Source organism: Nothoprocta perdicaria, unplaced genomic scaffold (genome assembly GCF_003342845.1).
Source record: "Nothoprocta perdicaria isolate Ctin4 unplaced genomic scaffold, notPer1 scaffold_136, whole genome shotgun sequence".
Classification (NCBI taxonomy): domain Eukaryota; kingdom Metazoa; phylum Chordata; class Aves; order Tinamiformes; family Tinamidae; genus Nothoprocta; species Nothoprocta perdicaria.
In genome coordinates, this window is record NW_020454494.1 from 958,014 (window position 1) to 984,164 (window position 26,151).

General features: G+C 38.0%; 1 protein-coding gene across 1 annotated transcript in view; it reads left to right on the top strand.

The window, feature by feature from the left end:
* Positions 1-11,728: 11,728 nt before the first annotated feature.
* MYOM2 (myomesin 2) overlaps positions 11,729-26,151 on the top strand; it is a 70,440-nt gene continuing 56,017 nt past the window's right edge. Inside the window, exons 1-8 of the mRNA XM_026033887.1 lie at positions 11,729-11,835; positions 12,918-13,040; positions 14,591-14,729; positions 14,910-15,067; positions 15,890-15,982; positions 25,019-25,107; positions 25,187-25,237; positions 25,534-25,698. Coding sequence (XP_025889672.1) covers positions 11,729-11,835; positions 12,918-13,040; positions 14,591-14,729; positions 14,910-15,067; positions 15,890-15,982; positions 25,019-25,107; positions 25,187-25,237; positions 25,534-25,698 — 925 coding nt within the window. The remainder of the gene's footprint in view (positions 11,836-12,917; positions 13,041-14,590; positions 14,730-14,909; positions 15,068-15,889; positions 15,983-25,018; positions 25,108-25,186; positions 25,238-25,533; positions 25,699-26,151) is intronic.

A 26,151-nucleotide genomic window follows, 5' to 3' on the forward strand; every position in this document is an offset into this window, starting at 1 on the left:
CTACCATAGTGAAGTCCCTGGCAACATGACTGTGATGCAAATAGTTCCTATSTTTACCCTTTCACAACCTTTGACTTCATCTAGATTTAACATGTTGTTACTGAGATTGAGATTAGTTGTTAGAGGAAAATGTTGCTACAACAGATCTCTGCAGTACATTTCACTAGGTGTYGTATGACACTTGAATAAAAATCCCAGGGCAAGACAAAACTGCTATGGTCCACATCTTCATATCCTGATTAAAAAAAAAAAAAAAAAGGTTATCAGATTGTATTGGTAAATGAAGAACAGCCACTGAGCTAATATACAGCTAGTGTGGTCTCCCATGACATAGTCTGTCATACTAACTGTAGTACATATTGCTGTTTTCRATAAACTTTATCAGAAAAAAAAAAGATTAAATTAAAAAAGGAGACAAAATCTTTCAAAAGCTGGACTTCATGTGACTTGCCATAGACTGTAATTTGCTTGGTTTACTCTACCATTTAGCAAAACATATTTAGGTATTAGGTTAAGCCCCGATTTTAATTACAGGATGACCCATAACCAGCTCTGGAGCATTCTACGCTGTTGTAAGCAAAGTGGAAAGAATACTCTTATTACCACCTGCAAGAACTCACAAAATAAACAATTGAAACATTTTGCTGCAGCAGGCAACTCTGTATTTTCTATCTGCGCTTGAGCTAACCCCCGGTCAACTCCTTAAGGAGGCACTAAAATAAGTAGAACACAATTCAGAGCTTGTCTGAGTCAGGAAAATCTTAGCAGTGATTGATGTGCCCTGGAGTGGGTCCTTGGACATTGGAGTGACACATTGCAGTTTAAATATCTGAAGAATGATTGATCTGGCACTCACTGGTGTGTTTGTCTTCTTGGGTATAAATAAGGACACTTACTGAAGGATTCAGTTTATCTTAAGTTGCAGGGAAAATAATCCCAACATTTTGTATACTCAAGGAGCTGTGCCCTCCATCAGGGATTTCTGCTCAGGGGTTGTGGCTGGGTGAGCACAGCAGGGTGCTGCCTGCTGAGATACATGGGGCTGTGACTGCTCCCCTGTCATGTAAGCTGTGTGAGCAGGGGCACTTCCTCACAAACCTTTGGAAACTGGCTCTATCAAATGGGCAGGGAAAGCACGGGGAATCTTAGGACAGTTTATAGATTTTCCTCTTTTGGACTCATGATCCCACACTGAATACTCCTAAATTTCTCACAAAATCAGTAGCTGATGAAAGTGTGTGGTTTATTAATTTTAGTTGAATCTACATCCATGTATTTTGTATTTCATTTGTAATGCCAAAGGAGATCTGAGAACATGGATATCTGTGAAAGAAATCCATGCTCTTCATTTGTCAATATCAACTGTTATGTCATGGCTTTTATAAAGCTTACCACTGGGCTTTGTGAACGATTTGGATAGCTGCAGAGATGGGAAATTTCTTTTCTAGCTACGCATCTTCTAATTCATATGAAGCTGTAAATATGTTAAGAGCATTTAAAGAAATAGAGGGCTACAATTTTAACAAAGTTGGACTTCAGAAGCCGTCAGACAAGGATGCGCTAGACTTTCTTGGAACTGCAACATATCCTAATAGCAGTCTTTGAGAAACGAACCATTGCATTCATATGCAAAAAGCCAACATCATGGCACTGTAGACTGAGAGACATATCTCTTCTAACATGATCACATATTGTTATTGTTTTAATGCTCCCTCCAGCAGCTACAAAGCTGGTACAACCTCTTCCAGGCTCCTTTTCACTTCTAGGTCTTCCTCTTATGGAGAAATGGCCGAGCCATTATTTAATCCTATATGTGTCTAAATACCTCAAATCAAGAGTTTTATGTAAGATAAGGAAACAATTCTAAAACACCACATTCAGTGAAGGATTGTAGCACATGCCTAGTTTTAAGTGCTTGAATTAGCCTGGTATCCTGCTAAATCTAGGTTTGAAAAAAGTATCCTTTAGGGAAGAACTTTTTTGTGGGAGGTAGAGGAATCAGGAGGAAATATATTCGAGGCTGCAACATAAATTATTTCATGATTAAAAGGGTGAGTGATTTAGGGATAGTACGTGTTCTGACACCTAAATTTTCACATCATTTTTTTACACGATATAACAGTTTCCTCCCCTACCCTGTTTTTGAATATCTAAGAAGAAAGAAAGAAATCTATCTACTGACTTTCCTGGAGACAACCTGGGGCCTACCCATGAGCTCCTGCCTCTGGCACGTCTCCCATAACCCTTTGGATGAGCTTCCATGTTTTTGATATCCAACCACATCCTCAGAAAACACAATAGAAGAGAGCTCAAGTGTAAAGGTAGTCAGAGCAGGCTGCACATTCCTCCATTTTTTAAGATAATAAATATAGAACTAGAAATTAAAAGCAGAGTGTGTAATGAGAACATTAAAGTTTTCCTGAAAAYCAGCCTCTTGCCTCCCACAGGAAAATGCAATGAGAAAGAAGAGAAGGAGCTGTGTAAGTAAAGTAGATTTGCTCTGCTTTATTACATGCTAATTACTTTGACAGATGCTCTGAAACATCTATGCTTGGTGCACACGCACTCGTTCTCCTATATCTGTCTCTGTAGATCTAATTCTGTCAGCTTGAGTTATAAGTTAAGATCAATGAGAAACAGGGGAAATTTTATGTCAAGCACATGGTTGTCATAGRTGATGAGAAGAGAATGGGAAAGATCCATAGAGCTATTTAGGAAGCTTGGATGAATGCTGTGAATGCAATGAGAATGGGCTGGCTAAACGGTTTCCCACATCTTGCTCTGCTTCCCTTGTGCTTACACATAAAAGAAAAATATGACTTAAAAGAACAGTATTCATACATCAAAATTTCTTATAGCAAATATGAAAGATCTTAATTGTCACTTATTGGCTTCGATCTTGACTCCAGTCCTGCATAACTGATATGAAAARAGATTTTTGTTACTTTGAAATACTTTCAAATACAATAACCCCCTATTTATTATATATTACTGACCCAGTGATTAGCTGCCTCATTATGGACCCAGTCATGAGGTTTATTTAGGTCTGCCACCAAGGTTTTCCCAGGAATTACATTTTTCTTTCCAGACTCAGTAAATGTGATTATTTCTTCACACATGTCACAAAGCCTCATCAGGGTTCTTCCCTGACTCTTCCCTTGACTGCTGGGTGCCGTGTCACAGGACAAATATCTTCAGGGTCGGACACCTCCCAGATGGGGCAGGATTCCTGAGCAGACGCTAATGCCCGGTCACATCTGAGAACGTCAGATTTACCACAGTGATGCTGCATGGTACAAGCCACTGTGCTGCTCTCCAGCTGCCAGGTGGAAATTTAGGAACCCTAGAGACACTAACCTTCCATTTTATTCAGAAGGAATCAGGCACTGCCAGGACCAAATGCTTTGGTTGTGTATATTTTCTCATCATATATGCCTCAATGCTTATTACTCCCACTCTACAAGCTACATACAAGAAGGAGAGACATGACTTTTGGGCTATAGGAGGATAGATAGGATATAGATGGATATAGAAATAGTGAATGCTCTGGATGCTCTTTAAATCCATGTTAAAGAGACTTTTTAAGTAGTTGCCATGTCCTAACACACTGCAGCCATGTCCTGTAAAATCCAGGCAGCCCTTAAGGAGGCAATGGAGAGGCTCATTTTACAGCCSGAGGCCCCAAAGGGATCTCATGTCTCTGCTAATAAAATTCTGGAGTTTAAGTGTCCTTACTGGTCTTCTAAGTTACTGATGATTTTAAAACTTCATCTATTTACAAATAAAATGTTCACTCTTCTTACATTAAACTGTTTCCCACAGAGGATTAGCTTGGTGTTTGCTGGGAAGAAATCCCTTCTTTTAACACCAATAACTAACTGCTGATTTAGTAGTGAGATTTAATAAAACATAATTTAGAACTTCATGCTGGGAAAGGTCTTTTTTCCCTTTATGTTATACCTATACTGCTTATTTGATTGAACTCAGTTTTGGGAGAATCACTTGGTTAGTTCTAAATATAGAATTGTATCTGTCCTTAAATGGGAGTGAAGGGGCAGCCTTTAGAGGGGGGAATTATTTTTGTTTTCCTCAGCCATAGCTTACTAAGCCGGGAAAGACTGGTCTTTCTCTCTGCTTTGCTATTTTTCTATCTTTATAGGTAAGTCTGTTTTTCTTCTACTTTTCTTGTTCAGAGCGAATGGGAGTGATTATGGGGCAGATGTTGGGCACTTCACAAAATAAATTATCTATTTTGGGAAAGAAAGCAATAACTGTGACACTAATTAATGTATAAAAAGACCAAAAATAAAAATAGAATTGTTTCATTCTGTTCATGTTCAGGTTGATTTTGCATTTCCTGTTTTTTTCTGCATATAAAAAAGTACAGTTTCCCCCCTGTAGTACCACTGGCAAATGTACTTACTTAATTGCACATATACTGAGTGCTACTTGTGTGTTTATGCTTTGCAAAATATAGTGTTTCTGGAGTATATACATAAATGATTAAGGATAAACAATATCCTAGCTGTCAAAATTATTTGRTGCGGTGAGAAATAGGATGTCACTGGAACAAGAAGTCCTATTTTTTTTTGCCAGTCAGACTTTTAAGTACATGTCTTTAGAAAGATGCATTTCTGGTTATTGCTATCACTTTATGCCATGTCATGTGCTCTGTGCCACGTGAAAATTCCAACTAAATACCACTGATAGAGCCTTGGGAAATCGTGTTCATATTCTTCAAAATTGCCTATGTGTTGATAATACCTGTGAGCTAGTATGAAAGTATCATAAGGAAGGATAATATTGGGATAATGGAAAGTGACTGACTTTCATGATCTCACTGTCACATAGTCCTTGCTGGCCAGTTGAAGAGACATAGTACACTTACCAAGTGAAGGGAAATCTTAAATCTTTACTGGAAYGTGTTGCAAATCTTATGCATTTGGAGTATTAGGATAGCAAAATCTCAAGTCAATGCAGCCAAATTCAGTCTTTTTAAGTCCCAGGGAAGTAAGAGCATGAATTCTTACTTAAGAGCAGAACTGCATAAATACCCTCTGTGGGCTGTATGTGGTTTGGCTCATGAGAGCTGTGTAAAAGCCAGCCAAAATTCCAGTTTTTAGGCTCATAGAGACTTAGAAACCAATGCTCGCCTCCACAGCAATGACTTCAGACAAGAGAACACAAAGTTCTGTCTACTGCATGTGGTGCTGGTTAAAACCATCATGGGTTGTAGYTGTGATCATGACCAACCATGGTGTGTGCCGCACTACCTCCCCATTGACTGTTATGCCTAGGGGCTGAAACAAACTCTTTAGGGTCTATTGTAGTGTCAAGGTGTGTATCTACCTAGTCATACGGTATTTAACACGCAGACATTCTAAAACTGCACACACTTGAATATTAGTTTAGTTATGCCACTTTAATACTTTTGGAAAGCATACTTTATTAAATGTACTATAGCCACATGACAGTGATAAACCTTTTAATCTAACCATATGTCTTTGCATGCAGAATCATTCAATGTAATGAAGTGTTAAGCGGTAATGGTCAGTATCACCATCACCATCGTCGCATTGCTGGGCATTGAGAAGTCTAGAAATTGATTAGAGAAGCTGCTATTTTTAAACTGAATCAGGGGAAGTAATGCATTTACTGCTGTGAGAAAGATTTGAACAAGATCAAACCTGTTTCCCACAAGATTTCTAAGCATCTATTTAGAACCAATTTGAGACATTATGCTTATATTATTCTCATACAAAATAATTCTGATCAGTAAAAAATAAGTTCATCTACGATGTAGCTAGAGATGTCAGAAAAAAATGGAAAAGACAAGAGACCTTACAGCTTTCTGAGTAATGTCTGGAATTCCATATGGGTTAGACATATGGGAATTCCATATGCTCCTCTAATCTCAGTAGTGTTTGTGTTCTGTTGTCAACAAATTAAAATTGAATCCTTGTTATAAACAAAGACAAAAAATTTTCAATGAGAGACATGTAAGGATCTTGTAATAATAGTTGATTATGTGCATTTTTTTTTTTTTTTGAACTCATCCCTTTATACGGTTTCAGTTCATGGAACATTAGTTTCTGTACAAGATATAAATACACACATGCACACAGAGAGATAAAAGACTGAAGGAAATACTACTATTTTAGAAGTTTTTTCTCATTTAAGTTTATTATCAAAATAGGGAAGATGTACTAGACATTCTACCTTCCATTACGTACTAGACTGTAGTGCATATAGAGCCATAGTGCGTATAGTTATCCATGCTTATTTTACAAGATTTCCACCAAAGTGAGTTTCCAAAAGGAATATGTTTTTGTATTATTACTTTATATAATTTTTACAGGATTGATACCACCATCTGGAAAGGACCACATTTTTTTTTTTTCATGCAATATGGGAACTCTTCAAAATAATCGTTAGAATTAGCTAATGATTGGAAGTCTTTTTTCCTATCTTTCTTCTTAGTATATAGGCGATATGGAAGGAAATATATTTGAGCTTTTGAGCTTTTGATGGGCTTTAATGTACCATTGAAGTATAATGTGGCAAAAACAATATTGAACAATTTGAGCACACAAACTTAGAGCAATATAGAAAAAAAACAAGCAAAACTAAAGACATGGAGAGGGCAATGATAATCACATCATAGTAAAAACAGAAAAACCCTTGAGTCAATGGAAATGGTGAGAGATATTTTAGGGAGATAGTGTACGGAGGAGCAAGRCATGCTAAGAATAAGGATATGTACCTAGGAGCAAGATGTACTGATCTTTCAGCCAACGGGAGACTAGGCTATGTGAGAGCAAGCCAGAACCTTCCAGTTGCTTTTGGCACTTCTGCAGACAGACAAGGACAGAAATGAGCAAAGAAGTTGTATATTACATGGACGGGGAGGCAGAGAAAGTACATGCTGTATCACTCATGACAGGAACCCCCCGTGTTGAGGAATGCAAGTTCTCTATCTATGGGGAGCACAACCATACTCTCTTTCCCATGGCATTTGTCAATCCCGTCTGCCAATTTATGTGATTGTCTCCCTCCTCTCTGAGGCTCTGTGAATTATCATGCTAGAATTTACCGCCTGTCCTTTAAATCTTAAATTAACTCACTTWTCAAACTAACGTTTATATCAGACCTTGTCTCCTCTGCTCAAGAATGTGCCTCTTGTCACGTGGTCCTAGATTATTACTTTCTATTCAGATCAGTATTACTGTGGTGTGAAACTATGCATCTCCTAGCCCGGGAACTCTGTCTTTTACTCATGAAAAAGTATCAACTGTTACATACATGCTATTAAACATGTGGAAATATATCCTTGTATAAACTGTCTTGAGCAGTCTAGTTTATCAGTGCTTTACATCATTAATCCTTAAAATTAGGGGATTTTTGTTTGACAGTTTTTTGTTTGGGTTGAGAGCCTTTTGAGTTTCTTTGTGTGGCATATAGATTAACATAGTGATGTCCGCAGTATTTATAGACATGGAAAACATAAGGAAAAAATAATGTGAGAGCAGAGTGTTTCTGTGTTCACCAAAAGACTGAGGACAAGGTGTGAGAGTAGTTATTTTTAAGAACATCCTGTTCTATAACTCTAGATCTTTACCCTAAAATCCAGGGAAGCTAAATGGACTTAAATACATGATGTTCAAAGGTTGCTACTGACACACCAAAATATCCACCAGAATGTTCTCTGTAACACTTGGATTCACATAAYGGTAGAATTTGGTGAATAAAACTTCTGCCGTGCTAAGGTTGTTATCACAGTTAGTTTATCTTTCTCCTAGGGTGTTTGTGTGATTTTTTTGTTGACTTTTCCATTTCCTGCTGTGAAACAGATTTTTATTTTTATGTATATTTCAAAGCATTGCTTGGATCTTGCTGTTGAGTTAGTTACACTAATAGACTTTCCAGTATAATTAGTTCTCTAACCATCTGCTAGTAATAAAATATCGATTCACCTAAGTCAGGAGCTTCTGTTGGCCTAAGCTGTCAACTGCTTATCATGTTATCTAAATCTGCTAACAGTATGTGGACTAAATATTCATGTATAGTTTGAATATCTCATGCACACGTACTTCAGTGGAAAACTGGGAAATCACTCAACAAATTTCCTACAAAGACAACAGAAACTTCTTTCATCCTAAATTCAGATACCTAAAGTTCTGTGTAGAATTTGCTGGAGCAGTTTTTACAGTGGAACCGTGATTTTGCTCTTCAGCTGCTCGTCTTTGCAGCACTTTTAAGTATTGAATACAATTACTCTGCAAGCATCKTTGTAATTAACTGATGATGATTATTACATTTGGAACGGTTGCCAGGCAGCTCCCCTCTGTGTTAGCAGAAGGCTAAATGAGCCTGGCTGCTAACAAGGTTTGTTAATTGCTTGTGTGGAGGGAGGATAAGAGGGATGGCTGTGCGCTTCTGTTCTCTAGGAGTTCGGGCAAAGCATGCAAAATAGCTGAGCCCAAGTTTTGAGAAATCCTGGTAACCGATTAACTGAGAAAGATGCATTAATTAAAAGGTAAAGTTTATATTTAGAGGAGAATGCTAAATTGGAAATGGCAAAGATGTTATCTCTCATCCCAAAAATGAAAAAAAAAAAAGCAACAAAAAAACCTCCAGACTTTGATCCATCCAAACATATGGGTATTATTCTACAGCCCATATGCATCTGATCTGAGTTAGAGTTATACATAGCAACATATAAATTGCATGTGGATGAATTCACAGAATTATTTAATAGGCCACTCATAAACATGAGTAGCTCTCAACAGCTGAGTCAGTCTTATAAGGAACCTATGGGTTTGCCCTTTGCACCTCCACTTAAGTGAAAGGGCTAATTATAAATAGAAAAGGGAATATTACACCATTAACTGTCTGGTTAAGTTATGAACTAAGGGGGAAGTGAAATGTCGTATATACAATAGTCACAGAGTTGGAGAACAGAAAGAAAACCTGCCTTTGATGTTTGCATTCATAGTGTAACATCATGCAGAGGTACAATCATGCAGAGGTACAAAAACTAGGAGATGCTGAAGCTGCTCATGGGTCTGTGTTGATGGGTCTATGTTCATGGGTCATATTCATGTAGATGTGACAGTGTTGCAGTCCATATGACGAGTTAATAGATCTGCAACAGTTCAGTGTTGTGTGAGGACATCTAGCGAAGCTTGTACCTCTGCAAGGTGCTGTGTCAGGCTGGTGTGGAGCAGGTTAGCTTTCTTATTTCACTAGACCTGTTGGGATATGTTTCTTTGATATACTAGTCAATACTATTGTTGTCAACCTGTTCTATTTGTCTTTTGGTACGTGGCATTTGCATGAAGCTCTCATTCCTGAGCTTGTGGCTTGTAGTCTTTGTATCTCCCATGAGAGAATGGAAAAACTAACAAGAGGATATGCAGAAGATGTAGTTAGCAGGTGGTAAATTATATATTATAAATTACATAAATTATGTTATAAAGTAATCTGAGGGTCATGATTTTTTTTTTTTTTTTATAACTAAATAGAGTATCTGCTCTATTTAATTTAGATTTTTTTTCTTGGAAAAGTAAAACTAGTTGACATGGGAATGGCATGATTTGGGTAGCGCGAGTCAGTTTTTGAATGCTTGAAACTACCTGGCACACAGCTAGAATTTATTACAGTACTTAATTGGTAATGTTTATTACCGCATCATTAATGTTTTATACTGAAAATACTGTTATTTGCAGCTATTTTTTTCATGCATTAAGGTTCAATTTTATAGTCTATAAAACACATATATTTTTAAAATTAATCTGGTCTAATCTTACAGTGCTTAGGCAAAATTCCCAAATAAACACATAAAATGAGTTATCGGACTAAGAGCTGTAGTCTTCCATAGAATAGATTTCTTAAGCAGTATATCATATTTCTAGGAAGAAAAACATAAAATAAGAAATCGAGCTCTATTTTTTGTAGAATAAATTGCCACAATTGAACATAAGAAATGATTTCTTTTGCAGATATAGTATATCTTAGTACATTAAAAAGTCACAATTGAAAAATTCATGAAAAAGTAATGAAAATGTAATTCTTCAACATTTTTATTGCTAATTATTTCCCATTCTCAAAATAGTATTTTTCAAATCATAAGATAGTAATTATAAGTCCATACTGTAGTAGAAAACATTTCTTCCAAAATAAGCAATAAACACTTTTTAAAAAGTATTTTCAACAATCTTTTACTGAAATAAATTTATTGACTGTACTTTTATTACAATAAGAAGTGAAATGAAGCCAAAAACTTCTTTGCAATTTGAAAGTTGACAAATTTTCACAAAGAAGTAGTAACTGATTTTTACGAATTTTTAACCAAAGCTCATTTTATTAAAACTGTTTGTGATTTAACAACTCATCTTTTTTTTATTTTGTTTCCCAGTGTGCAAGTCTCTACCTATATGATATGAAATAGAACATGGATTAAGATCTGTCAGTAACACTGCCTTTGATATTAAGTAAGAGGAGATTACATTTTATCTAAATCAGTTTATAAGATATCTGTTCAAATCCATTTGAGTTTTGCATTTTATGTGTCATGAAGCTGCCTGCTTATGGGACTTTGAAGTGCAAGTGGTGGGTGTCATTCTAATGCTTTTACTCATAGGCGGGTCCTGCAGTGGGTGACAGGCCCATGATGACAGATGAAGATGGCCATCCTCCCCTTTCCCCCTTCAGGTGACCTTGCTTGGTGTACACTGCCCAGTGACAAATCTCTGCTAGAGTGGAGCTGCCAGACTGCATCCCACCTGGGAATACACTAGCTGGAGCACTTCCCTTACATTTCAGGAGGAAAATAGATTTTATTGGGGGGATTTTATTTGCTGGATTTGTCACAAAAGCTGCTTCCTTCTGTTTCATGGAGAGCATGCCACTTGCTGATTGCCCACTGCAATTCTTCTCAACCACTTGGTTGCAAGTGGCCCAGAAGTAAAGAATCCCATATCCGCTCGAAATGGCACATTAGACTTGGAAAAGCAGACTATACATCTACAAGTGGGCACCCAGCCAGGACATGGTTGGTCACATCTCCACTTGCGCAAAAAGTATTTCTAATAAAATAATAATAATAATAATAATAATAATAATGCATTTCTAATGAGCAGAGGTGGGTAGTGCCTCTGGCTTATTTTAACTCCATGCTGGGGAATTTGCTTAACTGCGTCTCCCTGGGAAACATGCCATCCACAGAATCACTCACATACCTCAGGAGCCCCCTGAAAGTTTCTGAGCACCTTCTAGCCAAATGCCATGTTTTGAAGAATGTTCATAGGAGGACAATCAGAATTATTGGAGTTCTAGAAGAAATAACTCATGAGGAAAGATTGGAAAGATTAAAAGGGCCAGATTTGTTTAATCTAATCAAGAGCTCTGACAGGAGCTTTGAACAAAATCTTTAGATCTTCAGCTAGCTGCTGCAAGAGCTGGTGAATGCCATCTCTTTCATTTTTTTTTTTGTTTGTTTATTCRTTTGTTTGTTTTTTATGATGAACTAGTCCAAAAACAGTAACCTTAAGTTACAAGGTACCTGATAAAAAATTGGGATAACAAAGCACTGAATTGCTCCTAAATACCTCAAAAGTGTTGGGATTTCCATCCATGGGAATTTCTAAGGAGGTGTTAAACAGCACATATATATTGGTAAATGCAATTTTATTCCTTATAGGAATTGCTGTTTGAAACAAATTGAACCATGTCAGCACTAGCGGTGCCATTTTACCAGAGGAGACACAAACACTTCGATCAGTCCTATCGCAATATTCAGACAAGATATGTTCTTGAAGAATATGCAGCAAGGAAGTAAGTACCACTTATTTCAAAAATATACCACAGACAGGTTTCTATCTGGACTAATCAGCTTTTAAATGTTTGATATTTATAGGTTCCCCCTGCCCAAAAAGTCTTTCACCAGCACAGTAAGACTTTTTAGCTACGTAGCAATTCACCTACACAGATCTTTTAGCTGAAGATCCTTTCTATTTACTACTCCCAGGTCAGAAATTCTTTCCTTTAGATTAAGGTTAAAACTCATTCTGATATAACAAAAATAATGGCAATTTTATCTTAAATCACAGAAACAATGTTTTTATCCATTCTCTCTGTATGACATGAGATTATTTGTTGTCCTGAAGTTGGTTATTCCAAATTATGATTTCTGTTATTTAATTTCTTCTTTTCTTTTTTCTTTTTTTAATTAGAAAAGTTTTATTTCCTCTAATTTGAAAACTCAGAATTTTATCCACAATTCTTTTATCCACAAAATTCTTTGTATCGCAGACTGAAACTTTGACTTTGYGTTGCTTAAGAGTCACTATCCTCTCCCTTGAGTATTTAAGGAGAACAATTCCCTGATCCCACTTTACTGGTGTAAACTGGAATTAACTGGTACTTTGGTCCAAGACCTTTACTTTATTGATCTTCAGAGGCTCATGTGCTTGCCCAGCTTTCTGTATGAAAAAAAGAGAATTTATGAGGAAGGTTGTGTGAAGCTTAGAAATGTAGGCATATTTAGAAGTTGTTATGAGGATTCTGTGCCCTTTGTCTTATAGATGGGCTGGTAACTTCATGCTTCACTGAATTGGTGCCATAGCACTAAAGGACTGGATGATGGATGAATGTAACTTTAATAATAGAACTGAATGACATAAAATGACTAATGATCTCTAGTGACTGATAAARGCCATTTAGCCTAGGAGGGAGAAGCGAGAGGTGGAACACCCTAGTAGAAGTGCACTTAGTGAGGAATAGAGTAGGTTTCTTGATGTACCGTGCTCAGTCCTGGCATTTGGCTCATTTAAAGTAATTTCTTTGACTTTTGTGCTTTCATTTTTTTACTACAATTGCTAGGGTATAACAATACTTTTCTTTATATATATTTGAAGGGCTGCTTCCAGACAGGCTGCCTATTATGAATCATCTGGCAGCCTGGGAAAAACAACATGTAGACTGTGTGCCAGGAGGGCACGTACCTTGGCTCATGAAGCAATGCAAGAATCCAGGAAAAGGTAAAGCTCTGTTGGTCCCATCTGATCTATGTGGTGGCTGTGGTCCCATTTAGTATCAGTGTTTTGCCAGGGCTCTTTCCAGAGTCAACAAGACTGGAGGCTTCCCCAGCACTGTTGTTCACTAATCTATTTTGGCTGGAATACTAAATGATTGAGTSTCACTTTCAATCTCGTATTTCATCCCAGAGTTGTTCCCCCACTGCCCAATTTGATCCTTGAAAAGAGCTTTAAATCCAAAAGAAATTGGAAACTACATGCAATACATTTTTTTTTTTCAAAAAAATTTTCTGCAGTATTCTTTCATTTCTGGCTGAGACCAGTTTAAATATTTTGACTTGTTTCCTTTATATCGAGAGGGCTTACTGTCACATCTCAATTACAGCCCTGATATGAAGTCCTATATTAAATGTGCTGACAACAATGTTCCTGTTAGTGAATCTACATGTTTCTTGTCTACCATGCTCTTCAGTGACTGCACCAAARACATAGACAAGATACGCTACAAGAAAGGATTTTGTTTTCTCCTTTCTAGAGAACGTATAGAGAGCATCATACACATTTGTATGTTTCTGCTGCTTTGTTTTGAAAGATATATCCTGGATATTCCAGGAAAATCAAACTCATTTGCCTAACCTGTTGTTTTTGACACTGTTTTAACCTCCATTATTGTAAAATAACACATGGCATATAAAGATTGGTATTTAGATTAGTAAAAAACAATGCAAATAACTAAAAAAAAAAAAAAAAAAAAAAACCTACTTCCCAGCAAATAATAGACTGAATTACAGTTCAGTAAAGTTAATGTAAATTTTGTCATGTAAGAAAGCTCTGTGGCCAGCTCCTCCTGGATGAGACTTTCTTAGGAATTCTGAAAAATCTCTGCAGTCAACATTTCCTCACTGCTCCCCACAGTTGCCCACTAGCTCTTTTTAAAAGCGACAGGTTCTCAAGAACTCTTTTTTTTTCTTTTTCCTGACAGTTTTGGCAATACTTTTCACTCACTCTTATGCAGGAGGAGCTTGTCTGCATGCAACAATTCCCCAAGTGTTGGGGAGCTCCATGATTTATCTTTTTCAGGTGAGGACAGTTGATAGAGCCGGTAGAGATAAATACAGTGCTTCGCACATGCTAGGTCCATGGGTATGATGTGAGCAAAGGTGAGCAAGGTGCATAACATTTCAGGATGTGAGGTATGTACATGCCTTCACTCTCCTGCCCCGTGCTTTCCCTGGAAAGGAAAATCGGGGTCCAGAGGGATGCCAACCAGGTTCTTGATCCTCATGACTAGGACTAGGACTGTAGGGTGCCATGTCATACCAGTTTCCAAGCCTGAAAATATGGATCTACACATACTGGGGAAAAAACAAAAGGAAAGTAAAATTCATATTAATTTCAGGTGCTCAATAGGATAGGCAGAGACACTAAAAATAATTTCTAAACCAAATTTTACATGCTGCTGATAGCATTTCAGAGCCCTTATTTGTCCACTGTGTATKAGTGAAGAGATTAATTTTAGGTTACTCTTGCCTGATTTCTTTCTTGTCCTACAGAACTCATGAACAAAAGTCACATGCAAGTGAAGAGAAAAGGATCCGGTTTGCCAGCGAGTTGTCTGCTTTGGAGAAAGAGATTCATACAGCCAGGCACCGTGCTAGAGAACAACTGGACAGACTTGCTGTACAAAGGATGGTATGGTGCTAATCAACTTTTTTTTTCTTATGCAAACAGAATTATTAGATAAACCGCAATTTAAGTCTATGTTTCAAGCACAACTAGTAACTTCACATCTTTTAATCCTGTTTACGACTAAATTTTGATGTTAGACATTCTTTTCTTTGTCCATCTTCATTGCTGTTCTATTTTCAACAGGTAGAAGAAAATATGGCCCTGGAAAGACATGCTGTTGAGGAAAGTATAAGTCGAGCTCCTGAAATTCTGGTGCGTCTGAGGTCTCACACTGTCTGGGAAAAGATGTCTGTGAGTCTTTGCTTCACTGTACAAGGATTTCCCACCCCTGTTGTACAATGGTAAGGGACTGGCCTTTCCTAGGCCTTCAAAAATGTTGCTAAGCTTTTTTCATTTGAAAGTTATGGCATAACTGATAAGTGTCATGTATACAATGGCTATGCTAAAGCACATTTATAATCCCCGCAGATGTTCAGGATCATAGCAGTTGATACTGCAGTGGAAGGAGTGGGAGGACACATTGCTGAATGGYCCTGTGTAGTGAGAGAGGCAAACTCAAATATTTCAGGAAGCACTCCAGGAATTACAACTCCAGTGTTTTTTGTCCATCAGTATGGATGTGTAATGTGATGAAATAGCAAATGGCAAAATGTACTGTGCTCACAGGCTTCTTGCTCAGCCTGGGCAAACTTGMACAGCACCATTGCTGTCATGGGCAGTACCCACGTTCATGTTGTGTTGGCTCCTGTTGAGGTATCCCCTTTTTGAGTGTAAATTCCCTGAGGCTGCCCTGCATTCCTTCAGAGACCTGAGATGAACACCTAACCTGAGACGCAGTTTTGTTGCTGCTTTCCTTTCTTTGAGCTGAAGTAAGTTAYTGCAATCTAAGATAGAGTTTGTTTGCTTTCCACCTTGTTTCATGGCTAGTGGACTGGAAAGGTTTAAGTCGCTCTCCCTGGTTTGGGAGCAGGTCCCTGGTTTGCCCCTTTGCCTTCATTGTTCCATGCATACTGGAAAATACTCTGTTCCAGTAGAGAGTATTTTCAGAGAGAGTGACATTTTCAGAAGACAATAAGTGATATCTGAGTGTAAAAAAATGACTTAATTATTACATTGAGTAGTACCTGCTATTAATGAGTTCATATTCTTTTTTTGATTGTCAGGTATAAAAATGAGGAACTGATTTCCCCTGCAAGTGATCCAGGAAAGTACAGAATTGAGAGCAAATTTGGAGTACATGTATTGCATATACACAGGTAGATCATTCKGATGGATGTAACATCTTTTTATAGTCTATACAAAACATTTATTATCATATAACTGAAAAGTCATACAATGGCTACAAGAGAACTGTTAAATTCAATCCACTTAACTTTTGCTCTGCTGGTGCTCATATCTGGGACAGAGAAACTTCACTGAATATTTGATATTAGATCAACAAAAAAMMCCCATATTTCTACTATTTAATTTTAGCAATCTATAAGAAGATAGCAAAATAGAGGTAAGTAGTTAAAAGAAGTAGTTCCTTTTTTATTAAAATTTTATCTCTTTGACAGTCAAAGTGGAACATTTTCTGTACAATTTATGTGTCCCCAGATTAAATTATTTGAAGTGAGAATATTTTTAGATGATTATGGCAAGAATATAAAATCCTCAGATTTTTTTTGTTATATGTTAGGTCTGTTGTGTTTCCTTTTTGATTTCCATTTTTTTGTTTTCCAAAACTGAAAATGATTACATTAAAAAGTACTAATTTAACTCTTTGTGTTTTACAAAACTGTGTTAAATTTGTGGTGCAGGAAATGACTGGGCACACCAGCTTCCCTGAAGATATCTTAATCTGTCCTGAACAATTGAAACACTGCAATGTGACCTAGTACAAGACTTTTTAAGTCAAAAGACCTAAAGAAAAATGATGAAATAACTTTATTTCATATTTAGTGAAGGGATACAGAAAAATATTTTATTTCTCCAGAAGGTGAACAATGGCTGTGGTCAAACAGATGGGACATTTGTAGCTAAGACCTGGCTAACCAAACATGTCACCTGCTACCCACCTCTACCTGCCAAGAGCTCTGAGCATTAGAGCAGTGCATCATTCCTTCTGCTTTTGGAAAAGACTGCTTGGTCTGTCATCCTGAAAGGAAGCCCATYCTAACTCCCCACCTTTCCATGGTTTGCATGGGGATGAAAGGCTCATATATCCACTCAGAAGCTAGCTACAACAACCAGTCTGTTGCTGCTTAAGTGATCCTTACCTCATGCTCATACTAAGATTAATCATTGCTAAGAGATATCTGTGCACCACCCCCCATCCCATGGGTACCTTGCTCACCGCATCTATGGTATGACTTTAAACAGCTGATCCATCCCACCTATGTTCTTTTCGAAGTCAGATCAGGAAGATTAAAATCATAAGCAGACTGTCTGCTCTGCAATCCTCTCCTTTGGGGCAGGGCAAGGGAAAGCTCTCTGCTCTGTTTCGATGTGAGAGGCAGTTTGGAGATGAGATGTAGGTGAGGTCCTGACAGTGAGTGTCTGTGCTTGCACTCCCCTTCCTTAGTTGGTGTTCATGCTTAGTGGGGGCACCCAGTGCACCCTACACAGACTTCTTTTGTGACCTGAGTAAATAGGATTATGCAGACATGAGAATCAGTGTGGATGCTTCTGGGCGGCTTTTGGAACATCTATTGCTATTGCTGAAGGGTGCTAATGGCTCATATCCCCTTGAGGATTTTTTGCTTTTTCCTGTAACAGTCATCACAGGCATGTAGACACTGTCCACAACAGGTTTCATGAATACTGAGACCCACCAGTATTATACAGACACACCACAGTGTCATTTATTGGCACCTACGCATATTCTCACACCCACCCATAGCACCCACTGACATTTTCCTGGGAACGCTGTACAAGGCCCAGATCTGTACATAGTCTCATGTCCTGAGTCGTGTTCAACCCAAATGCCATCTTCAGAGATSCTTGCTTTGTTCTTCTTTCCTTCTGTGTGTCATTGTCTGTCATTTCATTTCTTTTTTTGTTTTTCTCTTTGTTTTCCCAAGTAAAGACATCCAGCTGCTCTCTGACAAGTTTTTTCTCCTCTTAAAAAAACTCAGGGGTTCATAGGCCCAGAGTATTGATTAATTTAGCATTGTTTTATACAGTTTATTAAATTAAAATTTCTAAGCTTTAATATGTCTTTTTACTACCACTCTATTTTATTCCAAAACTTGAGCATGGACTGTACAGTGCTTCTTGAAAGACAGAAAATCAACATTCAGGAAGTGGAAGAACATTTTGATAGTGCTTTTCATTATTGTTACTAGATATTCTTTGCATTTCAAAACAAAGAATGCAAACCTTTGCAAAAAATTGCAAAGAATGCAATGTGTATTTTTTATATACACATGCTAAATAATATGTATGTAAGTATATATAAGAATACAGTATATATATTAATGTTTTGTATATAAACACATATCAGATAACTCTTCAAATATCTGTTTTTCCATACATATCTCTATCTATCTATATATACACCAATATCTGTAAAGTTATTTTTTTCCTGGAAGTAAAACAGTAAGGATTTTTTGCCTATCCACTTCTGTGCTCTTCTCAGCTGTTCATACCAAACTGCTGAGCTGAGTGTCATCTGATCCACAGCCACTCAAAACGGCCTTGGAATTTCTTGGCCACGTTCTTGGTGCTTCGGTGGCGCTTAGGGAGTGAACTTTTCCTTCTGATGCAAGTGTGATATTTATTCCTATGAGGATTCTTTGATCCCAGTGGAAAAATTCTTGAGGCACTAAATCTAGAACGTCACCTTGTCATCTTAAAGTGGTAACTGGACAAAATTTCATCCTCCCCATTTACTGTCTTCCAGGGTCCATGAACCTACAGAGTAACCAGATCATTTTCATTTCTCTGTTTCACGTTTTTATGGGGTCTTGTGCTCAATTTACCACATTGTCATTCTTTCATGTATGTGCATTCTTTCAACACTATTTTTTTCATTTACTGCTGATTTTTTTGCTTCTTCAAGTATTATTTTAGATTTCCTCAGATGGAAAGTTGGGCCCAAGGTCTCCCTTGGATAGTAAAGAAAAAGTATTTAAAGCTTTCTTTGTAACTTTTGCACCTCTCACAGGGCAGAGACACTTTCAGCCTGCACTGTGACAATGTCAATCTTGCATTTTCTTCTCATTTCTGATGAGTGATCCAGAAGAGACTAAAAGGAGTCCTTCAAAAAAGCTACTGACAGTCGAAATGACTGATACGGGTTTGAAAAAATGAGAGTTTGTTTAACTTGTGTTTCTTTACCCCACCTAATTTAATTATGGAAGGTCACCTAGTAGAAGAAAGGTTTTCTGTATCAGAGATAAAGGTGCCCTGATCAAGTCATCAGCAAGATGAAGATGCCTTGATGCCTTGTAACACAACTAAGGGATATGTTCTGAATTAGTGTCTATCTTACTACTTAAAAAGTACTTAACAGTAGCATGCAGTTGGTGCTAATTACAGAATCACAGAATGTTTAAGGTTGGAAGGGACTTTTAGAGATCATCTAGTCCAACCCCCCTGCTCAAGCAGGGACACCTAGAGCATGTGGCACAGGYGGGTTTTGAAGACCTCCAGAGGAGACTCCACAATCTCCCTGAGCAGCCTGTTCCAGGGCTCTGTCACCCTCACAGTGAAGAAGTTCTTCCTCACCTGGAGATGGAACTTCCTGTGTTTAAACTTATATCCATTTCCCCTTGTCCTGTCACGGTCCACCACTGAGAAAAGSTTGGCCCCTTCTTCCCTACATTTGCCCTTCATGAACTTATACATATTAATCATATCCCCTCTCAGCCTTCTCTTCTCCAAGCTAAACAGACCCAACTCTCCTCATACAGTCTCTCCTCGTACAAGAGATGTTCCAGTCCCTTAATCATCTTTGTCACTCTCCACTGGATCCTCTCTAGAAGCTCCACATCCCTCTTATACTGGGGAGCCCAGAACTGCACACAGTACTCCAGGTGTGGCCTCACCAGAGCTGAGGAGAGGGGTAGGATCCCCTCCCTCCACCTGCTGGCAACACTCCTCCTGATGCAGGCCAGGATCCCATTGGCCTTCTTGGCCACGAGGGCACACTGCTGACTCATGGTTAACTTGGTGTCAACCAGGACTCCCAGGTCCCTTTCTGCGAAGCTGCTCTCCAACAGGTCGACCCCTAATCTGTACTGATGCCTGGGGTTATTCCTCCCCAGGTGCAGGACCCTGCACTTGTCCTCATTGAACCTCATGAGGTTTCTCTCTGCCCAACTCTCCAGCCTGYCCAGGTCCCTCTGGATGGCAGCACAGCCCTCTGGAGTATCGGCCACTCCACCCAGCTTGGTGTCATCTTCAAACTTGCTCAGAAAGCACTCTGTGCCCTTGTCCAAGTCATTGATGAACAGGTTGAAGAGCACTGGGCTCAGTACTGACCCCTGGGTGGCACCACTGGCCACAGGCCTCCAGCTGGACTTGGCCCCATTTATCACCACCCTCTGAGCTCTGCCATCCAGCCAGTTCTTGATYCACCTCACTGTGCACTCGTCCAGACCACTCTCCTTGAGCTTCTGTATGAGGATACTATGGGAGACAGTGTCAAAAGCCTTGCTGAAGTCAATTGTTTAGCAACTTTTTTTTTAGCCATTATGCCTAAGTTATTCCACTTGCTGATAGTAAAATCCAATGACTGTTTAAATAACTCACTTGTCTCAAAGCAACTGTAAAGGGGCATGTTGTGTTTTCTGATATAGTGCAGGGGCACAGAAGAGACAGCTCTGCGCTCTGGGTGTCYTTTCACTTGCAGTGAGCTGATGGGTGCTGAAGAGAGTGAAATGCTGGAATAAGCAGAGAAGGAAATTTGATTTGCCAGAGCCCTGTCCACAGTGCCAAAAATGCACAACTTAAATTCTGTCAGTGTTTTACCTTTTATTAGGACCTTCTTCCTTTCCTATTTCGGTTAAGTCACCAGCTAAGAAATGCCTCTAATTGCAGCAGGGAAAGGTTTGTGGTTGCATCAGCAAAAATGCATGGCAAAGCCAGCAGAGTGCAGTGTAATACTTGCTACTGGTAGGCACTGCTTACCCATCAATTACATCCTCGGCTTCAAAAATCTGCCAGCCTTCTTCTAAGAAAAAGACTTAAAATCTGGATGAAACACCTTTTCTAACTGTTCTTATTTAACAGATGACCTGTGCAGTCAATACATGACTATTTTAGTTTGATTAGGCATAAAAGGCTTGAAATGATTCGACCTGGAGATGCAAAGAGGGAGTCTTGCTCCTTCTGCAGCAGKAGGAGGCAGGGCAGAGCGGTAAGAGAAATGACTGAGACTGGAGACAGCTCTGGTCTAGCAGGCAGAGCCTTTGGGGCAGATAGAGTGATGACAAATTGCAGGTCCCAGCCCTTCCCAGACATGCAATGCCTGTATATGTGCAGCTATAGCAGCTATTTGCTATAGCTATGTGCAGCTATAGCAGCTATTTCCCTTCTTCCAACCTTGCTGCATTGAAATGAAAAGGTCTGTGACCTTCTGACCTATCCGTCATTGCCTGCTGTCCCCTGCAGTTTTTGGGATCTGTGTTTGGTGCTTTGGGATCTTGGGGCTGCCAACGCCTCTCAGGGGCTCCCATCTTCAGTAAAAAACAAATGTAAGCAAACAAGCAAAACAATGAAAATAATAATAAGACAGTCACATTTTGACCATGCTTATGAGACAGTTCTAGAAAGCACTTCCATGTTTTGCTATCATATAATCATAGCATTGAAGATAATTTTGTCATCTGAATTCAAAGGATGTGGTTTGAACTCTATATAATTTACTATACTCTGCTTCTTTTTCTGGACATGGGCTGAATTGCATTCCAATTCAGGAAAAAAAAAAAGTTATTTCACTCCTAACTTCTGTGTTTTAATCTCCAGCAGGCATAGAAATTAATACATGCATTTTAAATAGGAGTATCTGCCTCGGGAATATTCCCCGTACAAACATTAGCACTTCAGAGCCTGATGTGGATTCAGGGCAATTTAAGTTTCACAAAAAGTATTAGTGTCTTGGGACAGATACTGCTCGGCACTCATACTTCATGGTATCTAAACGTACTCTATGCAAATTTTGTCTGACCTTTGTAAAGGCYGGAAAATTCATTCTTCATCACGATGCAAGAAGACCACACCTGATCTCCTGGGTACATTAAAAATAGTTTTTAATGGTCTTGAATCAATGCTTTTTGCAGTGCAGTTTAGGAAATCTGGAGGCTTTTTTTGCATACAGGAAAGCAAATGGTTTCCTGGATAATTCTCAGTCTGAGTATTGTCTGACACCAGAGGATACTCAGGACCTGATGTAACTGGACATCCTTTCCAGCTTTCTTCAGTGTGTGTATTAAACCTGCTGAATGTGCTACCTGTTCCCTACTAACCCCATCATGAGGTTTGAATGTRGCCTGCTGAGTACCAGGCTATTTAATATTAGTCTGAAAAGCGAAGTCAGAGATCATAGCAAGCAATAATCTATTGTAAAATGCTTTCAAAGCAGTAAGCTTCAGAAGATGGGTGGATTTACTGTAACTTCTTAARTAGCAGAAAGTGCCTAGAGTGTGTTACATGTGTTTATAACAACACWGAGTGCTTTGCTTCTCTTCTTAAAATGAAATGAGGTTGGAAGAATGTGGTCAGTAGTTTGATCAGCAGTTTCGTCTTTCTCTTCTTCTTCTTGAGGAAAGTAGTTCTTACTCCATCGCTATTCTCACAATTACGGATAATTTCTGTTGAATTGCATTCAGACTTGAGCTACTAAAGAAACATCCTATTTSATCTAATGATTTTTATGATCTTATTCTTTGTTTTTCTGTGCCTTGGAGACTCTCAGAAATGGGAAAGCCTTGTGAAAAGATGTGTTTTGCTGTTGCTTACGAGAGAGCAAGGGCATGGAAAGGCACTGCCTCACTATGGATCCATTGGAAAAGTTCATTAAGTGCCTGCTATTTTGCTTGCTCATCCTAGGTGTAACTCTTCACCTCCAAACTGTAGCTCTTCCACCTCCAAACTTCTCATGCTCTAAGTGATCCAGTGGCCTGGGCTTCCTCCTTGCTTCATATTTTGAGGCTCCTGAGTATTTCTACGCCACCTTGTGGTTACGGATAAAACACATTTCTAATCCTGAATTCTACGTGATTCTTACAAAAATGGGTTCCTGTTGATTGTTCCTGTTGGTGTATCTATGTATTTCTGCACATTTCTTGGCACTGCTTTAGTTTACAAACATATACTRTATCTTATTATATATAATGCATAATATAATAAGTAGTATATAGCATATAATATGTAGTATGTAATGTATATTTTAAAATATATAGTGTATAATATATTTATATATCACACCTTAAAATTGCAGTGGGAAGGGAGGAGAGTATGGCTTACACTCACTTAAGTAATTATTATCAACTCAGATAGCATTTTAGTAAGTCCATAATCAAATTAGCTTCATACAGATTGTGATTGACATTTTAAAAATCCTTCTTAAAACCAAAAAAAAAAAAAAAAAAAAAAAAAGAAAGAAAAAAAAATCTAGTCTAGTATGTCGATTACCTTTTTTTTCAGAATTACTTTGTCCAGATTATAGTAAGACACTCAAGGGCTTCACACCCAACTGCAGGCTTGGTTGGTTAAGTGTGCTAATCTTGGGATTTATCACTGTGGCTTTGATAATTAGTTGATTGATAGTCTTGGTATTTTACAGTTTTATTCTGTGAAATGTGTGGCTAAAGCTTTGCCTCTAGGAAGAGCTATGAGGCCTGTATGTGTACAGAGATAAAACTCATTTTAACATACCTTTCAGTAAGTTGTTTTAGGCATCACATTATAGTTGGTACATTTCTGTGTAGAGTCCAGAGTATGTGCATGGGCTAAAAGGCAGGTGTTTGAGGTACTCRTCACTGGTGTCATATACCACAAAATCAGCATCCTGTTGCACAATTTACATCAAACACTTTCAAATATTAATTCTTCTTTCACACCTGGGGTATATAACCTCTCAGATTCACTCTGAGGGGGAGCTGAGTGCATGGTGCAGAGTGTTACAGATCGTCACCGGCAGGTCCTGCGTAGCCTCTAGTAAATGCACTGGAACCTCACAGAAGCAGGATTCAATTGTGTGCACTTCTATCAGCAGTTTGTGAATAACTGACTGCTCAACTTTACAGGAATAYCAGGAAATAAATCCAAACAAAAGCCCTGATTTTGTGCGACACAGATATACTTCTGAGCAGTTGATTAATGGAATGTTGAAAAAAGTGAACAGGGCCGAAGAAAAGGTTTATTTTTAATTCAAAATGTTTTTATTTTTCCTATTGTAGTATTTATAAATACTCCAATATTTAGTGTACTTATAAATTGAAATGTTCTTTTTGAAACATCAAAAGAAACATTCTAACTTTTCAATTTTTTCTTCTGTCGCACTAAGTTGCTTCAACATGACTGTTGATATCTCATTCTAACCAAATCTATATATTACCAAAAGAAAGACTAAAATGTTTTTAACCTTTTCTAGTCTGTGATTATTTATATTGATATATAAACATATCAGACAAGTTAATTCAGAGGATAATTTAAGTAACCAAAAAAAAATCATACAGAGTTAATTTCTTTTCCTTTATCTCAATTTTATTCCAAGATAACACCCACAGATTAAAGAATTGTTTGCACTTAAATCTTAACATCTGTCTTTATATCTGATAATGTAACTTCTTCTTCCAGGAGGTATATAGTGAGATATTCTACCATCAATCCCTATATTGTCTGAAGAAGAAACTATTTTTTTGTTTGATTTTCCACTGTGTTGCCCCTACCTAATGAATATTTTTTTCCTATTACTTTTCTTACTGAAAAAAAAAAGCCCACTCATTTTACCTAATTAACAATCTAGATTAGATTCTCTGTTTTTGTATCATTTTCTCTGGACTGCCTAAGAGATATGAGAAAAGCAGCAAATGCCGATAGCTGCCTACTTGCAATAGCTGCAGAAAGTCTTTTCCACTTTGCTCAAGTTAATGTAGCCTGGCCTGTTTCTGTGGTGAATCTGCAGCAAAACCAACTTTCTGATGTCTTTTATCAGCTTTTTGTCCTGTGTGATGCCAGCCGAGCGTTTACTCTCTCTACTTCGCTTGGGCTTGCATCTTGTGGTGTGTAATATCAGTCATTATGACCTTATAAGCCTTGTTTGTATTGACATAGTCTTCTGTTTTCCTCCTTCTCCTTTTCAGAGCAGATTTTGATGATTCTGCTACCTATTCAGCAGTGGCAACAAATGTCCATGGGCAGGCATCAACAAATTGTGCTGTGATTGTGAGAAGTAAGTCCTACTTTATGTTTAAAACAAGAGACAAATGGTGCGCTCRTTTTGTTGACTCTTTGCTGTCTATGTTTTATAGGGTTCAGAGGGGAAGAAGAGCCTCAGCCGGCGGGGATAATGCCCTTCCACTGTAAGCATTTTTTTCGTTTATTTTTTTTCTTAAATAGTTTATATACTCTTATCACTGATCARAGTCATAGTTATGTTTTACCATTTAGAAAATTGGATATAGCTTGTTTCTTCTGGCTTTGTTTTCTAAATATTCAGTCACAATAACGATTTTCCAGATGCTTTTAATTTCCAAGCTGCATTTCTAAATCAGCATAATGTATGAGAGCTCCATCTCCTGTTCAAATTAGACAATAATCTGTTGATTCCAAGTGTATTTTACTTACACTCAGGAGTGTTTTGATATTCTTTTTGTAGTGCCCCTCTCATAYGATGTTTGCTTCACCCATATTGATGTCCAGTTTCTGGAGAAATTTGGAGTCACCTTTGCAACTGAAGGTGAAACACTAACCCTTAAATGCTCCATGCTGATTACCCCAGAACTGAAAAGACTAAGACCTCGTGCTGAGTGGTATCGAGATGGTAAGTTTTTTTTAATAATTTCTTTTTCTTCTGAGGTACTGTACCTGCCTCCATATATATGATTTTCATATTTTTTTTAGATACATATTATCTTCCTTGAAAATTTTGTGGAAATTTGTATTCACGTGTTACAATTACCTTGGCTGAATAATATCCTCTACTGTCAGGGAGAATTATCCTAATTGCCACATTTATGGAAGTGGAGGAAGTATATGACATAATAGCTACAGGAAATAGAGGAAAAGGAGACAATTCAGAAGATGTAGAGTCAAAAGAGATGGCTTAGTCTATGCTCGTTTTGAGCATCTTTGTTGCTATTTGTGAGCAGAACAAACCTCACATGTTTTGGGGCAATAGAAGCATTACTGTATTGAAGCATCTAAGATCTGTGAAGATCTGAGACACAGGTCTTCATACCAAAAACATCATTGTGCTCCTGAAGATTTGCACCTC